The sequence below is a fragment of the Vanacampus margaritifer genome, chromosome 7 (genome assembly GCF_051991255.1).
Source record: "Vanacampus margaritifer isolate UIUO_Vmar chromosome 7, RoL_Vmar_1.0, whole genome shotgun sequence".
Lineage (NCBI taxonomy): Eukaryota > Metazoa > Chordata > Actinopteri > Syngnathiformes > Syngnathidae > Vanacampus > Vanacampus margaritifer.
In genome coordinates, this window is record NC_135438.1 from 2,317,667 (window position 1) to 2,343,670 (window position 26,004).

The following is a 26,004-nucleotide window of genomic DNA, read 5'->3' on the forward strand; positions in this document are numbered from 1 at the left end:
GCTATGATTAGCTGTTATGATAAAACCTAAACACCACAAGTGTCTGTATGGTTGCTATTTTTCTAAAATCTTTTTTTAAAGAGCTAGTCAGTGCGAAACATGCTAACCATTAGCCAAATGTTAACATTTTGTTGACATGTTTCTATCCATAATTGTCAGCATGGGACACACTACAGAGACAATTTGGGGGGCGGCGAGTAATGAAACTTTGCCGCTATGTTTTGGCCACAGACATTGATGAAAACTCAAACCTTTCCAAATTTACCGTCACCAATTTGTCTAGTATTTGCAATTTCGAATTTGGTAGCAATTACACAACTTTAGGAAGGCTTGCCAAAATGAGCCGATAATGTTCTCTCCAAACCAAAACAGCAGACTTTTGTTTGGTCTGTTTTGGGCACGGCTACTTTTTGTGGGTCTAGTCAAGACAGACGCTATGGTAAGAACTTTATTTTTATTTTTTTTAAACATAATTTAAGTCTAGTACGCCTCATTGCAATTTTGTAATGCTAACCAATATTTTCAATTCTATTTTCCCTCTAATTATTGCTTCAAACCAAAATGACTGACTTCCTAAGTCTCTTCTTGAGACTTTTTTTCGTGCGACCACTCACGGCAGACATGGCTACCAAATGTAAAACTGGCTTTGGGGGGCTACATTTTCAAAAAGCACTCCAAGAGAGCCAACCTATAACTGCTGCTTCAAACCAAAATGGCTGACTTCCTGTGTCTCTTCAAACATGACCTGTTGAGCCTTTTTTGTGTGCATCAACTGGCGAAGAAGGAAGCAATTTCAAAGTGGCCCTCCCACCGCCGCAATCAGGCCTGGACAAACTGTAAATAACGGCGAGAGGAAGAGGAAGAGGTGGGAGGAAGAGGCCACGTGACGACCTCTCTCCGTTTTTCTCCCTGGAGCGCCCCGGAACAGGACGGGAAGGCGGAGAGGTAGCGAGAGTGATGTATGGCGAGCCAGAGAGCATCTGAGGAAGGAGGCGAGGCAAAGTTGGAGATGGAAGGAAAGGGAGAAAGGGGGTGTGTGTGTGGGGGGGGGGGGGTGCGAGTGCTGCAGTAACCTGCTTTTCCCTGCTCCTCGTGATCAATCACCCCGGCAGCCAAGCCTGCCTGACACACACTGCCGTTATCTTATGCTCTTCTCTCTCACACGCATGAGCACACACTTCAAAGGGAGACGCACAATTACTATGCGTGGCCTATATGGACAATTTATGGACCTTCCGTCTTCATGTTTATTCATATAGAATCTTTCCGCTGGGGGGACGTTTTTATGATAATAAAAAAAAAAAAAAAATCACCCATTCACGTAACCCAAAGAAGCTTCATTCACATGGTTCAAATTGTTCTTAGGGTCGATTTTTTTTTTGTTTTTCTTCTACTGACCCAATATGGAAATTGTGTACGTTTTGAAAACTCAGCCCCTGAAACCAGTTTCACTCAGAAACGTGTCATTTGGTAGGCACGTCTTATTATAAGGAGACGGGCAAAAAAAAAAAGTCTCAAGAAGCCATGACCCAAAAGACACAAGAAGTCAGCCATTTTGATTCCAAGTGGCCATTTTCAGGTTTTTTCGCCCATTTTTCCAGCTTATGACGCAGAATTGTTGACCAACTTAATTGAATTCAAGTGGTAACAGACGATTGAATGAAGTTCATCCAAGTCAATATAGTAAGTTTGATTCGTTTTCAGGTCATTGACTTTAACCACTTGAGCTAATTAAACTTAATGTATTAAATTTGGGTTAACTTAATTCAATCGTGTGTTACCACTTGAAGCAACTCTTTTTAAAGTGTAGAGCTGAACAATCCTAAGTAGGAATTTTGAATTTTGAAAAAACCTTGCCACCGTTTTGCTTTTAGCCCCTTGTGCTAGCAAGTACCCGGGGAGCTAGCTAGTGAGCTCGCTAGCTAGCACCTGGGGCTAAAGCCAAACTGTGGCAAGGTTTTTACTTTCTGGATCTGGATTTGCCACTTTTGCCAGACTTCATAGCAAAATCGGAACCATTGCGTCTCTATAGTTACAAAAAAAAAAAGTACGAATAATTTTGAACATGGAACTTTCTTTTTTTTTTTTTTTTGTAACATTTTCTCCATTATCAGCTAAAAGATACACCAAAAATAAACCCCCACTTCCAGTCAACTTAATTTGCCCAGACTATGAATAGCTAATCATAGCTAGCATATACAGGATATTTCTAGCAGGACAAGCACAAGATGTCCCCGTTAAATCAAGCCGTGTCCACGCAGAAAGGGGTTACCGTGGCTACCCCTTGTGCTAGCAAGTACCCGGGGAGCTAGCTAGGGAGCTCGCTAGCTAGCACCTGGGGCTAAAGCCAAACTGTGGCAAGGTGTTTACTTTCTGGATCTGGTTTTGCCACTTTTGCCAGACTTCATAGCAAAATCGGAACCATTGCGTCTCTATAGTTACAAAAAAAAAAAGTACGAATAATTTTGAACATGGAACTTTCTTTTTTTTTTTTTTTTTTTGTAACATTTTCTCCATTATCAGCTAAAAGATACACCAAAAATAAACCCCCACTTCCAGTCAACTTAATTTGCCCAGACTATGAATAGCTAATCATAGCTAGCATACAGGATATTTCTAGCAGGACAAGCACAAGATGTCCCCGTTAAATCAAGCCGTGTCCACGCAGAAAGGGGTTACCGTGGCTACCCCTTGTGCTAGCAAGTACCCGGGGAGCTAGCTAGGGAGCTCGCTAGCTAGCACCTGGGGCTAAAGCCAAACTGTGGCAAGGTTTTTACTTTCTGGATCTGGATTTGCCACTTTTGCCAGACTTCATAGCAAAATCGGAACCATTGCGTCTCTATAGTTACAAAAAAAAAAAGTACGAATAATTTTGAACATGGAACTTTTTTTTTGTAACATTTTCTCCATTATCAGCTAAAAGATACACCAAAAATAAACCCCCACTTCCAGTCAACTTAATTTGCCCAGACTATGAATAGCTAATCATAGCTAGCATACAGGATATTTCTAGCAGGACAAGCACAAGATGTCCCCGTTAAATCAAGCCGTGTCCACGCAGAAAGGGGTTACCGTGGCTACAGTAGCCGGGACATGACGTCCAGCAAAATGAGGTCAGAGAGGAGAAAGAGAGAGAGAGAAAAGGAGTACCTGGCTGGAAATTGTCCCTTTGCCATCACTTCAATTAGCTTTATTGCTCTGCAGTCATTTACGGCGGCGCGGTTCTCTCGTAGACCTTCGTCTCTGCCCTCCAACCAACGCCATCAGCTAAAAGGTTGCAGCACGCGCATAACTTCCAACGTCCCGGCTCGTCCACACTGATTGTCAGGCTCGGTAAATATTGCGGGTGTTTGCGTCTAAGTGAAGATGTACATTTGGGCAGGCTGGCGGGCGGGTGCGAACACCAAATATGGTTTGGTCACGGGTCCTGGAATTTTCTGCCCCGAAAGCTAGCCAACATTTAGACGTTTGCTTGCCATATTTGAGTCAATTGCCGAAATGATCATCTAAAATGGCTGCTTCAAACCAAAATGGCTGACTTCCTGTTCACTTCAGGACGTGGTTTCTTCTGACTTTTCATGTATCTTCCACGGGGGGCATTTATTTATTTATTTTAGCTTTGTGAAAACCCTCGAATTAATAATCCGAGTTTGACTCTATGCTTTACTGTAGTGATTCTCAAACTTTTTTCAGTGGCGTGAAATATTTTTTCAGCCTCGAACCTCCTAACCAGCGCAAAGCATTTCTGATAGAAGAAAAATAAATAAATAAAACCGAATCATCATCATCATCATCAAACTCTATTTGTCTATTTGGGCCCTTGAGCTATTTGGAAATAAAAAAGATTTATAATAAAATAAAAAAGACACTGAAATTCCTAAGTCTACTGAATATAACTTTTATTTTGTGAGCTTATATTTTTTAGAAATATTTCCGTACTTTTAAAATATATTTTAACAACTCCCGTACCCCGTACTTGCTTTCAATTGCACAGACAAATTCAAGCTTAGCAATGACCCAACTGTCTACTTCTGATGTGCTAATATGGGCAACTTCCCTTGGAACTAAAATGACCAACTTCCTGTTCAATTTAGGGCACGGGTTATTGTTGGGTTAAATTTGACCCATAAAGTGGATCGGTCCATTTTTGTTCCATAATTGACCCAACTGTTTTTAGAGCGTAGATCCACAACAGACGACATTTGCACCGACGGACAAGAAGAGACTCTTTCTTTTGGTTCCACGTTTTTTTTATAGCAATAGAACACAATATTTTGTGTGCCTTGCAAAATCAGCGAAGAGGGATTGCTTTAGTGAAAATGGCTGCGAGTGAATGAGTTAAGCGTGTCCTGTTATGATTGATCAAGGTCAATCAATAAAAGCAGATTTTCTAACGAAGCAAGATACAAGTTGAGGCGGTTTGGACTGAGATGTTGCGTCACTTTTTATGCCTCACCTTCATTTATCCTAATAGTGACGGCATAAGCACTTCCCGCCAAGTCTCGATTGGCGGGTTCAAGAGCAATTTCAGAGCAGGTTTGACGACGGGCCGGGCCGGGACGGGACGCGGTGGGATCGGCGTTGGCGGGAGGGCGCTGGGGTTCATCGTGTGCGCGTTAGCACTCGGCTGAGCTCAGCAATAATGGCCGAGTGAGAAAATGAAGAGGATGGAGAATGCGGTCGGGAGCGGCAGAGTGCTTCCGCCCTGTGAAAGCTTCGCGAAGGAAAGCCTGACACTCCCAAGCCCCCTCCGTTCGACTCGCACCCTCCCGCCCCCCACAGTCACGCTCAGGCGGCGGACTGCTCCGATCAGGAAAGCAACCGGGGCATACCACCTCATCAGGGTTTGAGTGAGAAAATGCCCAAAAAATGGACAAAATGTGCAAATCAATAATAATGTCTTAACTCTTTGACTGCCAAAAACGTTAAATAACGTTTAGTAAAATCCTATGGAGGAGTGCCAAAGACGTTAAAAGACGTTTTTTTTTCAAAACAGAGGTGAAACTAACCATTTTCTATTGTTGATTACTGAAAAATGGAATAAGGTAGAAACAAACTTTTTGTTCTGATGAAAGATGAGAGTCCAATCTTTCATTTGGTAGTATGTGTGTTTCCATAGTCCAAACACATAATTTCCTATGGACCTTGAAAGATCAGTCAAAAATGCTTAAATCGGCTGGCACCCACGGCATCCCTTTTCTGAAAACGTCTGGCAGTCAAAGAGTTGAGAGTGGGTGAAGCAGCATGTGGATCATGGCCCATGTTTGATTTTGTCCGCTTTGTAACTTTTTTCGTAAAAGATCGTCACGTTCCAGGAGACCCCAAAAACGGCACGTTGGTTCAACCATGAACATGACATCATCGGAGGGCGCAGGCAATTTCCAGCACGTTAATCATTTGTGTGGACTGAGTTTAAGTATCGATTTTTGGAAAAAATATTCACTTTGTCAAATTGTGAGGGCAGAAAGCCGACGCCAGCGATATTCACGTATATAAATCTTTCATATTTGCGTACATCCCCCAGCATATCACGCTTCATTTATTTATTTAAAAAAAAATTCTGGCCAGCATGTACAATTTTTCAGTCTTGGAATAAAATTTGAATTATTTAAATTTAAATTCATTGTAATTCAATGGGGTTTATTTTAAGGATTAAACTATAAACAAAACTTTATAAAAATGATTCCAATGTTACAAATATTTTCTTTTTTTTCTTTCTTTTTTTGAGAGATTGTTAGTTACAAATATTTTCTATAAATGTTATCCTTGCAATTTTTTTTAAATTTGTTTTTACACAACTTTGTATTTGGTTATGTTGTTTCTGTTTGAATAATAACCAATTTTAATGTAAAAATTATTATCAATTAAATAAAATATATTAATTTAAGAATAAATATTTATTCTATTATGCTCATTTAAATTTAATACAATTAAATATTCCTGTATTTAAATAATAATAATAAAATAAAACATAAATTCAATAGTAAACTTAATCTGAAAAAAATAAAAATAAAAATAAGCCATACACAATATTTAATTTAGGATGAAATATAATAAATAAAAAAAATGCCCCGGTTTGCATCTTGGAATCAAACATTTTTTACAGTTTTTTTCTCTGTATTAACTAAGAAAAACAGCGGCATCTGGTGGGGCAGCGCCCCTAATGCAGCCTACCCGGTTTGTTTACGCTTTGCGTGTGTTTGTTCAAATATGCATGAGGCTCATTCGTGTACCTTGTTAGTGTGCATCGTCACCACCGCGTGTGTGTGCGCAGTGTAAACATTGTGGGAGTGCCATGTGTCAACGCAGTGTGAGCTTCTGTCCCCTCAATGTCCCCGACTGAGGACCACCACCCACCCACACACACACACACACACACACACACACACACTAATGCACCTGACCTGAAGTGTGTATTTGTGCTCACGGAAGACACATGCAGGGACGGGAGGGGAGGGGCGGGGCAGTGGGGCGGGGGCGAGGGGTGTCGGAGGCGGAGGACGGCCAGCGCAGGAAATCAATCGCTCGGGGACCCCGCTTGATTCCATCAATGAGCCCGAGCCGCGTTGCCGTGGTAACGCTCGTGAGTGAGAGCATGCTGGTAACCGTGGAGACTCGGGGAGCGGAGAGAGGACTCGGTGGTTGCCGTGGCAACGGAGACATGAAGCGAGGAGAGACCTGGCCGAGGGGAGGCGGCGAGGGAGCCCCCCCGACGTCGTCCCCCGCATTATTGTCAGCATTGGAGTTGCTTGTCTTCAAAGTCCCTGTAAAGTGTTCTGTGTTTGAGGGACAAGTCCAAGATCTGGTTCAAGGCCTGAAGCACATCTCTCGTCTTAGCCAAGTCCTATTTTTTTCAAAGTTCACCTTCTAGTCTTGGTCAGGTCTTTGGGACTTAGTCGTTTAAAGGACATGTCTGAGTACTTAATAAGTCCAATCCAGTTTTTGAGGGACAATTCCAGTCCTAGTCTTCAAGCTTAGGTCCAAGTCCCATTCATGTGTTTGGAAGACAAGTCCAAATCAAAACTTGAACATGGACATGTCCAAGTTTTGTGTCTTAAAGTTCGAGTCCAAGTCTGGAGTCCTCGAGTAAGAAGCCTAAATCCTGCATCTTCGGGGAAGTCCTTGGGAGACAAAGATCAAGCCTTATGAGGGACACGTCATGTCTTCCGATTCTGGTGTTTCAGAGGGACAAGTCTTGTTCCTTCAGTCCAAATCAAGTCAAATCAAAAATCTTTGTTTGAGAATTGAATACTTTAACATTTGGGGGACATGTCCAAATCTAGATCTCGAGATCCTACCTATTCCTGGTTATATTGTTTCGAGATTAGACAAAATCAAGACTAGAACATAATCGGGACATTTCCAACTCTTTATGTCAAGCAGTGGCATGTTTTTGTTTGCGTGCGACTGCGAGGTTGCCGCCTCTGTCATCACGACGTCTTAACACGGCAATGGAATGTCACACTTTGGACAGTCGGGAATATCACTTTCTTCCCATCCGCCCACGCTCGTCTCACCCGCCGCCTCGGAGGACATGCCCACCATCACGTCGCCGGGGAATCCCCTCAAGTGTTGTTTATCCATTAAGCAGGAAGGTGGACCGGAGGAGGATTGTGGCAAACGGGGAGAATGGAAAAGCACACATTTGTTGCGCAAGCCCACCTGGATTAATTTTTTTTATATATAATTCTGCCACTGAAGACACTGAGCAGCATACAATTAGTAGATGTGTCTATCTTGACAACAAGTCTGCCATTTTGGTTTCAAGTGGCCATTTTGGCCACATTTTCCAGGGGTCTTTTAAAGACGAGCTGTTTTGGAAAATTCTGCTCTTGAAGCTAGCTCCACCTAGCAACATGAAATTTGGTCGCCATGTCTAACATGAGGAGGTCTACAAAAAAAGCCTCAAGAAGCCATTTTGGAAAAGACAGAAGAAGTCTGCCATTTTAGTTTAAAGTGGCCATTTTGGAATTTTTTTCAAGGGGTGTAGTTCCACTCCAGGGGTGTTTTCAAAAATTCTGTTCCTGAAGCCAGTGCCACTTAGCAACATGAAATTTGGTCGCCATGTCTAACATGAGGAGTTCTACAAAAAAAGCCTCAAGAAGCCATTTTGGAAAGGAGACAAAAAGTTTGACATTTTGGTTTAAAGTGGTTGTAGCTCCATTCCAGAGGTGTTTTCAAAAATTCATTCCCTGAAGCCAGTTCCACTTAGCAACATGAAATTTTGTAGTCATGTCTATCACGAGGAGGTCTACAAAAAAAGCCTCAAGAAGCCATTTTGGAAAGGTCACAGGAAGTCTGACATTTTGGAATTTTTTTCAAGGGGTGTAGTTCCACTCCAGGGGTGTTTTCAAAAATTCTGTTCCTGAAGCCAGTTCCACTTAGCAACATGAAATTTGATAGTCATGTCTATCATGAGGAGGCCTACAAAAAAGCCTCAAGAAGCCATTTTGGAAAGGACACAAAAAGTTTGACATTTTGGTTTAAAGTGGCCATTTTAGCCACATTTTCCAGGGGTCTTTTAAAGACAAGCTGTTTTGGAAAATTCTGCTCTTGAAGCTAGTTCCACTTAGCAACATGAAATTTGGTAGCCATGTCTATCATGAGGAGGTCTACAAAAAAAGCCTCAAGAAGCCATTTTGGAAAAGACTGAAGAAGTCTGCCATTTTAGTTTAAAGTTGCCATTTTGGACATTTTTCAAGGGGTGTAGTTCCACTCCAGGGGTGTTTTCAAAAATTCTGTTCCTGAAGCCAGTTCCACTTAGCAACATGAAATTTGATAGTCATGTCTATCATCAGGAGGCCAACAAAAAAAGCCTCAAGAAGCCATTTTCAAAAAGACACAGGAAGACTGCCATTTTGGTTTGAAGTGGCCATTTTCCCAGCGATGCAAAAAAAAAAATCTATACAAAATCAGCCCCTGAAGCCAGTGCCACTTAGCAACATGAATTTTGGTATCCCTGTCTATCATAGTGAGACCTACGAAAAAAAAGTCTCAAGAAACCATTTTTGAAAAAACACAGGAATTCCTCTATTTTGGGTCAAAATTGGCTATTACCAGCGGACACATTTTTTAAAAACGCATGTAGGCAATTCCACATAGCAACATGACATTTTGGTATCGATGTCTATCACGAGTAGACCTACAAAAAAGAAACAACACTACACAGGAAGTCTGCCATCTTGGTTTGAAGCAACCGTTTTGGGCTCATGACGGTCTTTTGTAGTTGTTCTTGAGAGTTGAAGGTGATGTTCCCAATGTGAGGAGATTCATGAGCAGCCCCGACCGTCTGAAATATATCAATACGATAAATAATCCATTCCTTTCACTTGTTTTCATTTATGAACTGATTTATCCCCCTGAATGCTGCCCAAATCCCTAAAATCATAGCCTGCAGTCCAGTCTCTACTTGCTGTGATTCCCCCTAGTGGTCACTCCTGCGCAGTGCAAGCAGGCTGGTCCGTTGCCAGGGGCGACTGCATCCGGTAGTGTTTTTTCTTTCTTTCTTTCTTTCTTTCTTTCTTTTTGGCACGTCTCGCTTGGATGAATGCTGACACTCTGCGGAGACGTCGATAAACAGACATGAGGAAGTAGACTTACTTTGAGGCCGGCGAACGCAAAGAGTGAACTCGCAGAGCCCTCGCCAGAAGCTTCGCGCCATCGGCCTCGGGCTGTCTGCTTATTTTTTTATTTATTTTTTTGCTGAGAGCTCGTGTTTTTTTTCCGGGCGGCAGTGTCGGCCTTTAGCAGCGAGGCAGTTATAAAGCCATCGAGGGAATGAAGGCCTTGGCTGCCGGTATGGCGTCTGGTAATAAATGACCTCTTACTGGAATTAGCAACAGGACTTGTCGAGAGCACAACGGAGGAGGAGGAGGAGGAGGAGGAGGAGGAGGAGGAGGAGGAGGAGGAGGAGGAGGAGGAGGAGGAGGAGGAGGAGGAGGAGGAGGAGGAGGAGGAGGAGGAGGAGGAGGAGGAGGAGGAGGAGGAGGAGGAGGAGGAGGAGGAGGAGGAGGAGGGCTGCCACGCCCCGCAGTTAGAAGCGGGTGTGCACACTTGTGCAACCGCACAAGTCTCAGTTTTTATTTTTACTTCTCAAGTTCAATTATTCGTAGGCAGCCCGTGTTGAAGGAGTAATCTGATTATGTTTTTACGTCATACTTTTTTATTAGAATTTGGTGAAGCTGCCGTTGTGAACGCTTGAATGGCAGCATTTATGTAAAATTGACCTGATTTACATTGTTTTTGTATTACAGATTAATTTAGTCCTTGTTTTTGAAAAAAAAAAAATACATGGTTTTGTGGACTATGACAAAAATAATTGGATACTAAACCGCAATCGCAATATTGAGGAAAAAAACACTATTAGACAATTAACAAAAAAAAAAAAGATCCCTCCCTATGCTTGAATGGCAGCATTTATGTATAATTGACCTGATTTATTTTTTTTGTGTTACAGATTAATTAAGTCCTTGTTTTTGTAAAATAATAATAATAATAATAATAATACATGGGTTTGCGGACTTATGACAAAAATAATTGGATATTAAACTGCAATCGCAATATTGTTTAAAAAATACGCTTCAATGGTAGCATTTATGTACAATTGAAATGATTTCTTTTTTTTGTATTACAGATTAATTTATTCCTTGCTTTTATTTAAAAAAAAAATACATGGGTTTGCATACTATGACAAAAATAATTGGATACTAAACTAAAAATATTGAGGAAAAAAGGGGGGAAAAAAAAACACTATTATGTTGTTTATTTTAAATCATCCATCCCTAGTGATCACCTTTTCCCCTTTTCATCTCGCAGAATTTTATCATCTCTGCGCTCTTACATTGACCTGAGGACGCTCCGAGCCGTGCGAGTGCTGCGACCTCTCAAACTGGTGTCGGGAATTCCCAGTAAGTGCGCGAAAACCTTCGCGCCGACTTTCCCGAAGATTCCTTCCCAACGTGCCGTGTGTCCTCCAGGCCTGCAGGTGGTGCTCAAGTCCATAATGAAGGCCATGATCCCGCTGCTGCAGATCGGCCTGCTGCTGTTCGTGGCCATCCTCATGTTCGCCATCATCGGCCTGGAGTTCTACATGGGGAAGTTCCACACCACCTGCTACGATGACATCACGGGTGAGACTCAAGTCAAGCGCGTCGCCATTTATGCAGCAGTCAACGCCAACGTCTTTCCTCAGGTGAGATCGTCGACAAGGTTCCATGCGGCGCCAAGTTGCCGTCCAGGCTGTGCCCCAACGGCACCACGTGTCGGGACGGCTGGATCGGGCCCAACTACGGCATCACGCAGTTTGACAACATCCTGTTTGCCGTCCTCACCGTCTTCCAGTGCATCACCATGGAGGGCTGGACCGAGATGCTCTACTACGTGAGTCCGCTGCTTCCAACAGAACAATAGTTAGCAGCGTTGTATGTGACAAAAAGGAACTACATACCATGCTGCTGACTATGAACTCATTCAAACCCCAAAACGTATAAATACGTTTTTTTAACTCTTTGACTGCCAAAAACATTAAATAACGTTTAGTAAAATCCTATGGAGGAGTGCCAAAGACGTTAAAAGACGTTTTTTCAAAACAGAGGTGAAACTAACCATTTTCTATTGTTGATTACTGAAAAACGGAATAAGGTAGAAACAAACTTTTTTTTCTGATGAAAGATGAGAGTCCAATCTTTCATTTGCTAGTATCAGTGTTTCCATAGTCCAAACACATAATTTTCTGTGGACCTTGAAAGATCAGTCAAAAATGCTTAAATCGGCTGGCACTGGCGACATCCCGTTTCTGAAAACGTCTGGCAGTCAAAGAGTTAAATACTTGGTCCTGCACTCCCAAAAACGTATTTATACGTTTTTTTTAAAATGTTTTTATTTAATTTTCTTATGCTAGAGCATGCAAAAGGCTTTGATACAGCTTCTGACATGAAGCAATGGTAGTTATTACAAAAAACGGCCAGCAGGTGGCAACAGAGTAAAAGAGATCAAACAGGGCCATGTTGCAAAAAGCTCTTTTCCCCACCGTTTTGAACAGGTTTTTGAATAATGATTAAACTTAGCTATATTCTAATGCTAATTGCTGCAAAACGGAAATAGATACAAATGGGTTTTTTTCCTGATGAAAGAAAAGACTCAAGAATCAAGAGTCAAGGGGACCCATTCACTGCCATTGACGGCTATAGACGTAAAAAAATTTGAATTAGAAATTTTGGAATTGTAATTAATTGCATGACTTCAATAGTAAACTCACGATTAATCACAAATTTTAAATCTGTTCTAAATGCACAATAAAAAAATATTCTAGTTTTTCATACTCTTGTTGACAAAAGTGGAAAAAATGTTAAGCTACTAGAAATGGTTGAAATGAATTTTTGACGTCTATAGCCGTCAATGGCAGTGAATGAGTTAAGGTTGACTTCCACTTTAGAATTCTTCTGTGAACAGCAGCATGTGTATGTATATGTATGGTTATTTCAAAGTCAAGCCAATTTGACCGTCGTCGTCATCATCATGATCTTTTTGTTGGCCCCTCCCCCCCTTCCTCTGCCTCCCTCCTCTTCCTCTATTCTGGTCCGTCTGGTTCTATTTTTAACGTCTGCTCTGAGGGATGAAGACTGACCTCCGGCCGATGAAAGTTTAATAGCACTCAGCACTCCAGCAGGCTCCACTTGAGAGCCTCACTCGGGTCAGAACGAGTAAAAAAGACGACCCATTTTTTTTGCTGATTGACGACTTTATTAGGCTTGAACGCGGACGCCTGTGCACGACCTCATGTCGGACTTTTATGGCCATTCTTCTGCATTGCCGTGTTGATTTGGATTTTGTTAGTAGTTCAGCTGTAGTGCGCTCTAAAAACTGTTTAGCCCAAAATAACCCAATTTGGGTTAATAATGGGCCTTTTGGGTCTTTTTGTATAAAACAACCTCAAAAATGGGATTGTTTTGTACAAAACAAAGTTAGGTCAAATTCCCCCCAACGTTGACTCAAATTGGGTTATTCTCGACCCGACGGTTTTGAGCGCGTGTCAACATGCAGTCTGTTTGTGTATGTTTTTTTTTTTTTGTCAGAGCAACGACGTGGAGGGCAGCGCGTGGAACTGGATGTATTACATCCCGCTCATCATCATCGGCTCCTTCTTCATGCTCAACCTGGTGCTTGGCGTCCTCTCTGGGTGCGTCTTTCCGTTTTGGAGATCGATTTGTGTGAGGTCGGGGGTCTGCAACCTGTGGCTCCTCTTTAGAATCCTCTCCTGTGGCTCCCTGTGAATGTCGAAGTAAAAAAAAAAGAAAGAAGTAAAAAATGATTTTTTGGGGGGGATTTAAATGAATTTTTAGATCAAAAATTCTTTAAATGAATTCACGATTGAGATAAAACAATGAATAATTCAGTATTAAAAATGTCAGTGTCCAATTTTTTTAAGTTGTCAAAAAAAAAGAGACGAAAGGTAGATGAAAAAGTTTTAAAAACTAGACAAAGTTTCTGCAGAAATTGCGTGGGAATGCTACGATTTGAACGCATGCGCTTCAATTATTTCAGCCAAATTAGAATCCATTTTCCTGATATGATAGTCAGTTGGTATACATGTATATCACTTAGGTGGGATTTGAACCTGCAACCTCCTGGTTACTGGACAATGCACCGGGCAGTATCAGACACCTGGCAATGATGATCACTTGTACGTATGGAAGTGTGCGTGAAAAGGGCTACTTAGAAAAAGTTCAATGTCAGTGCCATTGAAAATGAATAGGAATAAGTTGATATTTAAAATACTTTTAAGTCATGTGAAATCAGACGATATATATATACCCCGGGAGGCGTGAATAATTTTATTATGTGGGAGTTGTCTCGCGGCAAAAAAGTGCGGAAAATAAAAATCACAATAACATATGTAGGAATGCTTCAGAATTCCCACAATTACCTTAAAATGCCCGAAATAGAAGAGGAAAAATTTAAAATTGCCATAAAATGTCCATGAAATTGCCCAACAGTCCGATTTTTTTTTTTTTAAAGGCATAAAAGAAAATGTTTAAAAAGTAACCGTAAAACGTCCATAAAAAAGTCGGAAATTTGTATTTAAGAAAAGCAGGAAAGAAAATGTACAAAAACAACAAGAAATCCCCCAAATGACAATAAAATATCCATAAAATTGCCCCAAAAATATCAGAAAATTGATAGCAAAAAAATCAGAAAATTGATAGCAAAAAAATCAGAAAACTGTCCAAAAATAGCCAGAAAATGTAAAATAAATAAATAAAATAAATGAAGAGGTAGAAAATTACCATATGTCCATAACTTTGTCAAAAATGTAAGAAATTTGAAAGAAAAGCAGAGAAGTCTAAAAATGTTTGAAAAATGAAGTCTGAACAACTACCCCCATTAAAAATAAATAAATTAATAATCCAAAAACGGAAGAAAATTCATCTCTACATTAGACGAACACTAGCACGCAATCTTCCAATGTTTTGTGGCTCGAGACAGATTTTTGATGATTCTTTTGGCCTCAAATGGCTCTTTTGCCAGTCAAGCTTGCCGAGCCCTGGCGTGGTCGTTTGCGGGTTAACATGTTGTCCTTGCTAACATGTTGTCCTTGCTAACATGTTGTCCTTGCTAACATGTTGTTCTTGCTAACATGTTGTCCTTGCTAACATGTTGTCCTTGCTAACACGTTGTCCTTGCTAACACGTTGTCCTTGCTAACACGTTGTCCTTGCTAACATGTTGTCCTTGCTAACATGTTGTCCTTGCTAACATGTTGTTCTTGCTAACATGTTGTCCTTGCTAACATGTTGTCCTTGCTAACACGTTGTCCTTGCTAACACGTTGTCCTTGCTAACATGTTGTCCTTGCTAACATGTTGTCCTTGCTAACACGTTGTCCTTGCTAACACGTTGTCTTTGCTAACATGTTGTCCTTGCTAACATGTTGTCCTTGCTAACACGTTGTCCTTGCTAACACGTTGCCCTCGCCGCTGTGCGTGCAGCGAGTTTGCCAAAGAGCGAGAGCGCGTGGAGAACCGCAGCGAGTTCCTCAAGCTGCGGCGGCAGCAGCAGATCGAACGCGAGCTCAACGGCTACCTGGAGTGGATCTGCAAAGCAGGTCAGTGTCGCGCCTTCCGAAAGCCGCCGCGTTGCGCGAGCTCGCGCTGACGTCTCCCGCGTCGCTTGCAGAGGAGGTGATCCTGGCCGAGGACGACGGCGCCATCAACTTTGATGGTGAACCCCCGGCCGGCCGTTGAATTCCACCGCACGTCACAAGGGACTTCGTGAATAACCGCCATGTTGTCGTCACGCTAGGTTCCCGGCGCCGGCCGACCATGAAGTCCAAGAACAACAAGACGGAGCTGCTCAACACGGAGGAAGGTGAGGCCTAGCGTGGAAGATTCCAAAAATCGAATCAATCCATTTAGCGTTTCGATCTGTGACTCCAATCCCAACCGTGACTTTTGTGATCTTTTGTTGTCATCGTCAGTACTTAATCTCTCCTGTCCTGTTTGTGGGGGCGCTAATCCCCTAAATGGTGCTAAAGTAGGCAGTGACGAAGAAGAACAGTCGGCAAGTTTTCACTGTCACGCACATACTGGATATCGTGACATATCGTTGAGAAAATTCCTGACAATATATCGAATATCGATTCGATTAATCCCGATACGAGTCTATGAATTGATTATTGCGATTTTTATTTTTTTTACTCAAATTTAGAAAATACTCATCAGTAAACTTGTACACTGTAAGATTTGTGTGAAAATGTATTTATTTAGCCACTGCATTTAACAAACAGGTTGCAGTCTGGTTCATGTTTGAACAGCACTGAAATCAAATATTAAGGCTTAACGTTCCATTTATATCACATTCTTCCATGCTTAACTCATTCACTGCCATTGACGGCTATAGACGTCAAAAATTCATTTCTATTAGTTGAACATATTTTTTTCCACTTTTGTTAACGAGAGTGTGAAAACCTAGATTTGTTTTTATTGTACATTAAGAACAGATATAAAATTTGTGATTAATCGTGAGTTAACTAGTGAAGTCATGCGATTAATTACAATTTTCAAATTTTAATCGCCTGATGCTCCTAATTTTTAATAATCTTTTTTTTTTGTTTATCTTGGCAGGCGATTAGAATTTGAAATTGTAATTAATCACATTATTTCAATAATTAACTCACGATTAATCACAAATTTTATATCCGTTCTAAATGTTAAACTTTTTTTTTTTTAGGTTTTCATACTCTTATTAACAAAAGTGGAAAAAGTGTCAAACTAATAGAAATAGTTCAAATGAATTTTTGACGTCTATAGCCGTCAATGGCAGTGAATGAGTTGTGCAAATCCTAACCCTAAGTAAGACGTTTTGTTGAATTTTCCCATCAAAAATGGATGTTTAAAAATCGATTTGAGAATTGCGCGCCGTAATATCGCGATATATCGCCGAATCGATTTTTCCTAACACCCCTAATCGTTATCGTGAGTCACAGTATCGAATCGTGAGCTGCCCGTACCGTCTTACTTTGGGTCCAGCGTTTTTTAACGGAGGATTTGAAAAAACGGCGTCAACTCACCAAAGTGTCGTTGCGGCCGGCGCGGGCGGCTCAGGGTTCGCCCGCTCCAGCATCAAGAGCGGCAAGGACGGCTCGAGCTACAGCACGAAGGAGAAACGCCTGCGCTTCTTCATCCGCAAGATGGTGAAGACGCAGGCCTTCTACTGGACCGTCCTGTGCCTGGTGGGCCTCAACACCATGTGCGTGGCGGCCGTGCACTACGACCAGCCCAAGCTGCTGTCCGACTTCCAGTGTGAGCGTCGCCGCTCTTCTTCCTTTCGTGCGCTCCGCTCGTTTTTTTTTTTTTGCCGTAGTTTTGATCTTCTGTTTGCAGTCTATGCAGAGTTCATTTTCCTGGGTTTGTTCATGTCGGAGATGCTGATCAAGATGTACGGTCTCGGCATTCAGCCTTACTTCCACTCCTCCTTCAACTGCTTCGATTGTGTGGTGAGAACGCACGCACGCACGCAAAACACGCGCGGACGCGCCGGTTCGAAACCGTGTCTGCGTTTGTGTCGAAGGTGATCACGGGCAGCATCTTCGAGGTGATTTGGGCCACCATCAAACCCGGCACGTCTTTCGGGATCAGCGTCTTGCGAGCGCTGAGACTTCTGAGAATCTTCAAGGTCACCAAGTGAGTGGACACGGGGCGGGTTCCACTTCCTTTCTTTCTTTTTTTTCTTTTTTCCAGGAGAGCTCAGTATTGTTCATTCGATTTGACATCATCTTTGCTCTCCTTTTTTTTAAAAAACAAACAAACAAATAAATTAAAAAAATTTAATAAATGTTTTTTTTTTTTCTTTAAATATATATACATATATATACATATACACACATATATATATATATATATATTATTATTTTTTATTTTTTTATTTTATTTTTTTTTGTATGTGGGTGAGAATGTGTGTGTGCGTGCGTGCGTGCGTGCGAGCGTGTGTGTATTCGGGTTCCGCTTCCAATGGAAAAGGTTCGGGATCAGGAGCCGGCAGACTTTCCTTGTTTTTGAGCGGAATCAGAAGCGCCGGTTACGGCAAAACCTTCTGATTCTATTAGAAGTTGACAAAAGTATAATTGAATTGAATTCATATATATTTGCTTGCTCATTGTTGGCCGCCGTCTCCTTTGTCCGATTGCACTCATGGGTGTTGTGTTGTGGCTCCTCAGGTACTGGGCTCCTCTGCGCAACCTGGTGGTGTCCCTGCTCAACTCCATGAAGTCCATCGTCAGCTTGCTCTTCCTCCTCTTCCTCTTCATCGTGGTCTTCGCCCTGCTGGGCATGCAACTCTTCGGCGGCCAGTCAGTCATCACGCAAACAAAAACACTCTCACAGCCTCACCTTGAAACGCTTTTTTTGCCGCCTTTTCGCTGATTGTCCGCTCGTTGGTTTCCTCCGTCGCAGGTTCAACTTTGAGGAGGGGACGCCACCCACCAACTTTGATACTTTTGCAGCGGCCATCATGACGGTGTTTCAGGTAGTTCTATTGTTGATTTGGAACTCAGCTAAGGGTGTCAGACGATGACGTTTTTTAACTCATTCACTGCCATTGACGGCTATAGACGTCAAAAATTCATTTGAACTATTTCCATTAGTTTGACATATTTTCCACTTTTGTTCACAAGAGTATGAAAACCTATAAAAAAAAATATTGTACATTTAAAACGGATAATCCGTGAGTTAATTATTGAAGTCATGCGATTAATTACAATTAAAAATTTTAATCGCCTGACGCAATTTTTATTTTTTTTTTTCAAAAATTTTTTTTAGAAAAGACGTCACTAGTTAACTCACAATTAATCAAAAATGTTCTATCTGTTCTCTATGGACAATATTTTTTTTTCTAGGTTTTCATACTCTTGTGAACAAAAGTGGCAAAAATGTTAAACTAATAGAAACAGTTCAAATGAATTTTTGACGTCTATAGCCGTCAATGGCTGTGAATGAGTTAATTGTATTTAATCGCATTACTTCAATAGTTAATTCACGATTAATCACAAATTTTATATCTGTTCTGAATGTACAATAAAATGTACAATGATTTTTTGGTGCGGGAATGCTGGATATCATTAGTTAATAAATGAATGGAGGGTACTGCATGTCTAGGTGGCGCTATTGAGTGTTTTTTTTGTTGTTGTTTTTTCATTGGATATCATTAGCTCCACTTTTCCATCTAAATGAATGGAGGGTACTTTCAGATAAATTTTGCTTCAAAAATGGATTCCTCCAGGGTTCAAGTGTTCTTTTTAATTAATACTTTGTAATTTTCACATCATTTATCTTTCAATTTTTCCGTCATAAGCTTCCAGCATTCCCACGCAATTTCTGCAGTAATTGCACTTAGTCTAGTTCAATTTATTACTGCTAAATTTTGACGTGGTCGAGTCTGTTTGTGGCGTTACGGAAACTTTAAATTAACTCAAAATGAACGCACTCATTTTGACACCCATGAACGCAACACGCAACTTTTTTCTTGCGGGTCAAAAGAATCGAGTCAAATCGTTCCTTTGGTAGGTTTAGTTATTATGCGGTCCCAAAAATGGTGTCGGACGCGTGTTGTGTAGATCCTGACGGGTGAGGACTGGAACGTGGTCATGTACGACGGCATCGAGTCTCAAGGGGGCGTCAACGACAAGGGGATGATCTTCTCCATTTTCTTCATCGTCCTCACCCTCTTCGGCAACTGTATCCTACTTCCTGTGCCGTCGCGCGGTCCCGCGCCGTCCGTGACGTCCACATTCATTGAGGTCCAAAAATGGATTAGAAAGAAACAAGAACTGCATAAAAGGAAAATGGCGAAATGATTACCACCCCTTTACAGTTTCCACATTTGAATTAATTATTTAATTCCAAATTGTGTTTCACGATTAAAAAAAAAAAATCTCCTAAAATGACTGCAACAAAAGTAACGCTGACAATGATTTTGTGTAAAAAAAACGTTTTAAATATTTACAAAATTATTAAACTCAAAGTACTACCACCAGTTTGCACAATTAAAGGATTGAAAAATGTAACGTGTGAAAATAGTTTTGAAATTTCAACAGAATGCATTTAAACAGAAACTTGACTTTTAAAATCTTTCACACGTTTCTCCATCATTACAATTTTAAAAATGTAACTTTGTCTTTATTTAGTTTCTTTATCCAAATTTTAGAATGAATTAAACAGTCTAAAAATGCGTTCTGATTAGGCTAAAATGACAATGTAAAACAATTGTTATGTTTTAGAGTAAGTATTACAAATAAAATAACAAAAACACCCGCAATTATTTACCAAAACATATTTGGAAAATGATGTTACAGCCATATTCCAAAATTTGTCAGAATTTTTTTCCCCCTTTAAAATTATCCAAATAATTACTCATAATGAGTTTGATTTAGATTTTATTTGAACAGGAAAAAGAATTAAATAATACTAATAATATCAATAATAAAAAAATCAATAACACTAATAAACGTACAACAACAAAAATAAAATAATATAATAATTACTTCATAAAAAGCTAAATTAACAATAATCATCAAGTAAAAGAACAGTAAAAATTATGAAAAAAAAACCAGTATACAATGTTGTGAAGAATTTTAAATGGGGGAAAATCAAATTTTTAAGATTTCCTATCCCTAACTTGGCGCACCCCAGACACGCTACTCAACGTCTTTTTGGCCATCGCCGTGGACAACCTCGCCAACGCTCAGGAGCTCACCAAGGTCAGTCAAAGTCAAGACCTCGCCACGATGGTCTTTGTGACCACAGAGCGTAGAAAGCATTTTGGCAAACTTGATTCTCATGGCAGGACGAGGAGGAGCAAGAGGAGGCGGCCAATCAGAAGACGGCGCTGCAGAAGGCCAAGGAGGTGGCTGAGGTCAGCCCGCTTTCGGCCGCCAATCTCTCCATTGCTGCGTGAGTAGTTTGCTTATTCAAGAACACTTGTGGATTTTTTTTTCTTTTTTAGGCCAATGCCGAATATGATATTTGGTAGAATTAAATTTCGATAACTGATTATTTGCCGATTTAAAATTTTATTTTATTTTTTAAAAAAATGCCGGTTTATGGGGGGTGAAATGCTTGAATGTATTTGTATGCTAATGTATATTTTTCCCTTATGTTGTAACTGTTAATGTGTATAAAAACACAGAGGGAAATTAGGGAGATTTTATTTTATTTTTTTCTTTGTTTGCCGATTTTAAAATAACTATTATCGGCTACTAAAATCGACTTGCCAATGAATCGGTCGGGCCCTAGTTTATTGCCACTTCCGGTTAAAGTTTACTGTCACAATAAACAAAAAGCAGAGAGAATTACACATCGTGTATTTAAACAACCGCGTTGCCTTTGCTAGCTCAATGCTAACACTTAGTATTGATTGTCAGGTTTTTAACGAATAGCATCTATGTAGCAGTGTTCCAATCCTTCAAGCAACAAATATTTGAACCCAAACAGTGAAATAGTATAATAATAATCACCCTGAACTTTCACCCCCTAAACTTTTTGATGAGTTGTGTACGCAAATTCCATAAATCTCGACGTGTGTCCATCTCGCGCGCAGTAAAGAGCAGCAGAAGAATCACGCCAAAGTGGGCGGCGGCATGTCGGTGTGGGAGCAGCGCACCAGCGAGATCCGCCGGCAGAATCTGATGACCAGCCGAGAGGCGCTCTACAACGAGCTGGAGCAGGACGACTGGAAGGGTGGAAGCGAGGGGGAGGAGGTGAGGACCCCCGCAACCATCATCATGTGTGCTCAAACCCGACACTTATTTGTCCTGTCCAGTCTACAGGATTATAGATTATAAAAGTGATGTCACGACATTTGATGACATCATTAGCTCTTTGACTGCCAGACGTTTTCAGAAAAGGGATGCCGTGGGTGCCAGCCGATTTTAAGCATTTTGACTGATCTTTCAAGGTCCACAGAAAATTATGTGTTTGGACTATGGAAACACACATACTACCAAATGAAAGATTGGACTCTCATCTTTCATCAAAAAAAAAAAGTTTGTTTCTACCTTATTCCGTTTTTCAGTAATCAACAATAGAAAATGGTTAGTTTGACCTCTGTTTTAAAAAAACGTATTTTAATGTCTTTGGCACTCCTCCATAGGATTTTACTAAACGTTATTTAACGTTTTTGGCAGTCAAAGAGTTAGCAATGATTGAAATTTCAATAGATTCCGACACTATCACTTCACGATGTTGTGCGAGTTGCTATGGAAAAAAAAAGTTGCCCGTTTTCCAAGTGCACTGTAGTAGAAGCAGGTTTAAAAAATAATAATAAAAAAAAAAGGTTTTGCCCATTCTGGGTCACGCATACGATTGGCACGATGTCCCTTCACGACCGCGCTAGCGAGCTGTCACGCCACTTGCCAGCTGCATTATTAAAATGGGACACATCTGAAAAATGGGCGGGGGAGGGGTGGGGGGCGAGTGTCTTGGCACTGGCAGAAATCCGCTGGATTCAACGGAACATTTATTTGGCTATGGGTGAGCAGTCATAGGTGAAGAGGGAATCGAGAAAAGGGCTAAGAACACATCCCTGTGGTGTTCCAGTGCTGAGAGTCAGGGTGGACGAGGTGCAGAGTCCCATCCTGTCCCTGTGGCCTTTCCTTTAAAAAGTCCAGAAACCACCAAAGTGCACAGAAAGCTGCCGAGTCCCAGATTATTCCGTTTTGTGACCACTTTATGTGGAATGCAGAACTGCAGTCGACAAACGTTATTCTGACATTTGTGTTCTTCTCATTCTATTCTATTCTATATATACAAAAAAATCTACCAGTTTACCAGGCCAAAGTCCGCCTGGTTGATCCCACCTGCCACTCTTTCTTCCAGGTGTCGTTTGCGCGGAAAGGCCGCGGTGACATGAAGACCCACTTGGACCGCCCCCTGGTGGTCAACCCGCAGGACAACCGCAACAACAACACCAACAAGACTCCCCCCGGCCAGCTGCCCTTGGACCAGGAGTACCGGCGGCAGGACCTGGACCACAGTCACCGTGCTGCCCACCACCACCATCACCATCACCGCCATCATCACCACCATCACCACCAGAGGGCCGACGAATCGGAAGCGGCCGGTCGGGAGCTACTGGCGGCAGGGGACGATGCGGGCCAAGAGGCCAGCAACCAGGAGGGGCAGCAGCCGGAGGAGAGGCACGGCCACAGGAGCCACCGGGGGCACCGGCACAGGACCCGGGAGGGACGCGAGGCTTGCAGCGCGTCGCCTCGCCGCGCCAACGCCACCGAGGGCAACGGCGAGTCCCGCAGGGCCCGGCATCACTGCAAGGCCGGCAGGGAGGGCGAGCCCGGCAGGAGGCACAGGTCCAAGGGAGCCGAGGCGGACAGAGACAAGGGCGAAGACGGGGAGGGTCGGAAGACCAGACGGCATCGTCACGGCAACCAGGACAGAAGCAGAGGACATCGCTCCAGAAAGTCAGTGGACCAGCATTTTCTTGTTTCTGATTGGCTGAATGACAGAAGCAAGGCTTTTGATTGGGTAGATTATACAGTAGCTAGTGAGGGAATCACTTGATTGGCCCAGTAGTAAAAGGTAGACCTGTGATTGGCAGAAAGACTTTTGAATGGATGATTGTAGTACCAAAGCTTTTGATTAGCTGAACGCAAGCAACAGGCGCTTAATTGAAAGATATCAAATTCTGCTGATGATGGTAGAACAAGACAACAATATTGGCTGAATGGTAGAATGATACCTCCCCCTTCCACCAGGGAGCACCACAGCGCCGGTCCCAGCCTGTCCACCATGCGGCCGATACAGCAACACAACGAGGACCTGGACAACTTGCGCAACAACAGCAAGTTGGCCTGCCAGCCGTACGACCTGCCGCCGCCCGACGACCCGGACCACGCCAACAACCTGCTCAACTGCCGCGACGCCGACACCCACACCCTCCTCCGTAGCATGGACAGCCTGATCCTGAGCAGCATGGCCAAACCCGACTACACCAGCATCGACATGCCGCCCGTCTACCCTTATCCGTCAACTAACGCCATCTTGCAAGGTGAGCACTTTTTCTCCGCTCAAACGACAGAACGGGGACCGTCTGAAGGTCTCGGCTTTTTCCCCAGTAAACAAGAACGCAAACACGGACCAGAAGAAGAACGAGGAGAAGAAGGAGAGCGACGACGACGACGGCGACGAGGACGGACCCAAACCTATGCCACCTTTCAGCTCTTGCTTCATCTTGTCTACCACCAACCCGTGAGTAACCTGTCGGGGTTAGCTCAAGAACACAGACTGTCGGGTTCAGGCAACCTACAACATTTAATTAACAACAAATCGGAAAGGAAGACAAGAGGTTTAAATTATTTTTGCTCGCGAGGAGAACGGAAAGAGACGTGCCCAGTTAGAGTCTCGTCGCGCTCTGGACACACGTCGCCGTTCCCTCTCTTTTTATTGGATATTCACTAGTTACATAGCGATTGCTGTTCTAAAAGGGAGGGGACACACAACTTTTACTGGCTTTTGCAAGGTCCACATAATATTCTGTTCTATTGCTATAAAAACATGGAACCGACCAAAAGAAAGATTAGAGTGTCTTCTTTCATCAGGGAAAAAAGTATACTTGTTTCTGTTTTGCAGTCAATTATTATTAGAATATAGCTAAGTTTCATATTTATTCACAAAACTGTTGAAAGCAGTGGCAAAAAGAGCTTGTTGCAACATGGCCATGGCTGATCTCTTATACTCTGCTGCCACCAGCTGGCCGTTTTTTGCAATAACTAGCATTGCTTTAAGCCACCCTGTTCATGTCAGAAGCTGCATCAAAGCCTTCTGTATGCTCTAGCATAGAAAAGAAAAAAAAAGTATAAATACGTTTTTGGGGAGTGAAGGGCAAAAGTATTAAAAAATGTGTTTATACGTTTTTGTGTTTGAATGAGTTAAAAGAGATAACATTTAAACATTGTCCCTCGAACCCCAGCCAAGATGTGTTCTCGTCAAGCCCTCACATGACAAACTCATTTGTGTGTTTCAGCTTCAGGAAGTGCTGCCACTACATCCTCACACTCAAATACTTTGAGTTTAGCATCCTGTCCGTCATCGCCATGAGTAGCATCGCGCTGGCGGCGGAAGACCCGGTGTCGCCGGATTCGCCGCAGAATAACGTAAGAAGCTCCATCGGTGTTGCATATTTTCGATCTTCTGATCTTGGGTTGGTGTTTGTGTTTCTCTGCTAACTACTCTTCATCCTTCAATCCGTCCTCAGGTGCTGCGCTATTTTGACTACGTCTTCACTGGCGTCTTCACTTTTGAAATGCTTATCAAGGTACAATCATCCTACTAGTTCTAGGTCTGTGTTTGATGTTGACCATATACTAAAATAGGTTTTATTTAAAAAGAAGTCCTTAGACTTTGTCAGAAGTTCTAGAGCTCTATGTCCTTAGACTTAAAATAGACTTGAGTCCATTTTGATGCATCGCCAGGGCTGGACTGCCACAAATAATCAGCCCTGGCACTTTGATTTAGGCCTGCTGGCTGAGCCCAACTTTTCACCAGCCCCTGGCTCTGCCACTCTTGTTGATTGGTTGTGTTTGCCCTCTAGAGTGTGAATGAATGAATGGGCGAGTCCCTCTAAATTGGGGGCCAGTCTCTTTGGGTAAAATGAAAGAAAAATGGTTGGCCCACAGGGCATCTGCCCTGGACGCCAGGTGGCCAGTCCAGGCCTCTGCGTCACTTGGCAAAATGCATAGTTACGAAAAAATTAAAAAAAAATAACACTGAATTCCCCTATTTTGGAAGAAATGCTTTTTAGGAAACCCAAAAATGTTTGTTGATCCATTGCGTTGGAGAAATAGAACAAGCCATTGTCATCACTTAATATTGATCAATCGTTTGTGAAAATAACAAATAGTATACCAATAGTATTGATTTGTGGGGACTGTTCAACAATCGACATGATGTCAAATATTACTGTTGCCAAGACAATCAGCTTAGTCGCCATATTTTCCAATCCCCAACAATGTCAATGTCATCAATCATAATAAAAAATAAAAAATAGAACAAACAAACATTTAGTTGTCATGACGACTGACCTGCTCGGTGTGGTCCAGATGGTGGTGCTGGGCCTCTTCCTCCACCAAGGCTCCTACTTTCGCGACCTGTGGAACATTCTGGACTTTATAGTGGTTAGTGGTGCTCTGGTGGCCTTCGCTTTCACGTAAGTAACTTCCTCCTCCCTCTCTCCCTCCTCCGCCGTCATCTTCACCCCCCCCCCCCCCCCCCCACAGCACACACTCCCCTCATAGGTCCGCAGAAATACCCTTTTTGGCTGGACAATGTTGATGCCTTCTTGAAGCAGATCATAACACTGATCCACTTCCTGTTCTCAACTCTCTCCTCTCTATATTTTCCTCGTCATTAACATTGTATCAGCTGGTCTTTCTCTGCGCTCACCACCATCCGTCCGTCCATCATTTCATGTAGACCATGCAGACCTCTGCCAAGGCTTGAAAT

At 42.2% G+C, this 26,004-nt stretch overlaps 1 protein-coding gene across 3 annotated transcripts in view; it reads left to right on the top strand.

The window, feature by feature from the left end:
- Positions 1 to 26,004, top strand: part of cacna1ab (calcium channel, voltage-dependent, P/Q type, alpha 1A subunit, b) — a 116,230-nt gene that overhangs the window by 31,390 nt on the left and 58,836 nt on the right. For all 3 annotated transcript variants that reach the window (XM_077570818.1, XM_077570819.1, XM_077570821.1), the window contains 22 exons: positions 10,816 to 10,907; positions 10,977 to 11,129; positions 11,192 to 11,379; positions 13,074 to 13,177; positions 14,986 to 15,101; positions 15,173 to 15,217; positions 15,299 to 15,364; positions 16,600 to 16,797; positions 16,879 to 16,991; positions 17,066 to 17,178; positions 17,712 to 17,843; positions 17,947 to 18,019; positions 19,107 to 19,227; positions 20,182 to 20,249; positions 20,336 to 20,442; positions 21,089 to 21,248; positions 22,366 to 22,964; positions 23,259 to 23,551; positions 23,619 to 23,751; positions 24,527 to 24,656; positions 24,758 to 24,817; positions 25,602 to 25,708. In XM_077570818.1, coding sequence (XP_077426944.1) covers positions 10,816 to 10,907; positions 10,977 to 11,129; positions 11,192 to 11,379; positions 13,074 to 13,177; positions 14,986 to 15,101; positions 15,173 to 15,217; positions 15,299 to 15,364; positions 16,600 to 16,797; positions 16,879 to 16,991; positions 17,066 to 17,178; positions 17,712 to 17,843; positions 17,947 to 18,019; positions 19,107 to 19,227; positions 20,182 to 20,249; positions 20,336 to 20,442; positions 21,089 to 21,248; positions 22,366 to 22,964; positions 23,259 to 23,551; positions 23,619 to 23,751; positions 24,527 to 24,656; positions 24,758 to 24,817; positions 25,602 to 25,708 — 3,171 coding nt within the window. The remainder of the gene's footprint in view (positions 1 to 10,815; positions 10,908 to 10,976; positions 11,130 to 11,191; positions 11,380 to 13,073; positions 13,178 to 14,985; positions 15,102 to 15,172; positions 15,218 to 15,298; positions 15,365 to 16,599; positions 16,798 to 16,878; positions 16,992 to 17,065; positions 17,179 to 17,711; positions 17,844 to 17,946; positions 18,020 to 19,106; positions 19,228 to 20,181; positions 20,250 to 20,335; positions 20,443 to 21,088; positions 21,249 to 22,365; positions 22,965 to 23,258; positions 23,552 to 23,618; positions 23,752 to 24,526; positions 24,657 to 24,757; positions 24,818 to 25,601; positions 25,709 to 26,004) is intronic.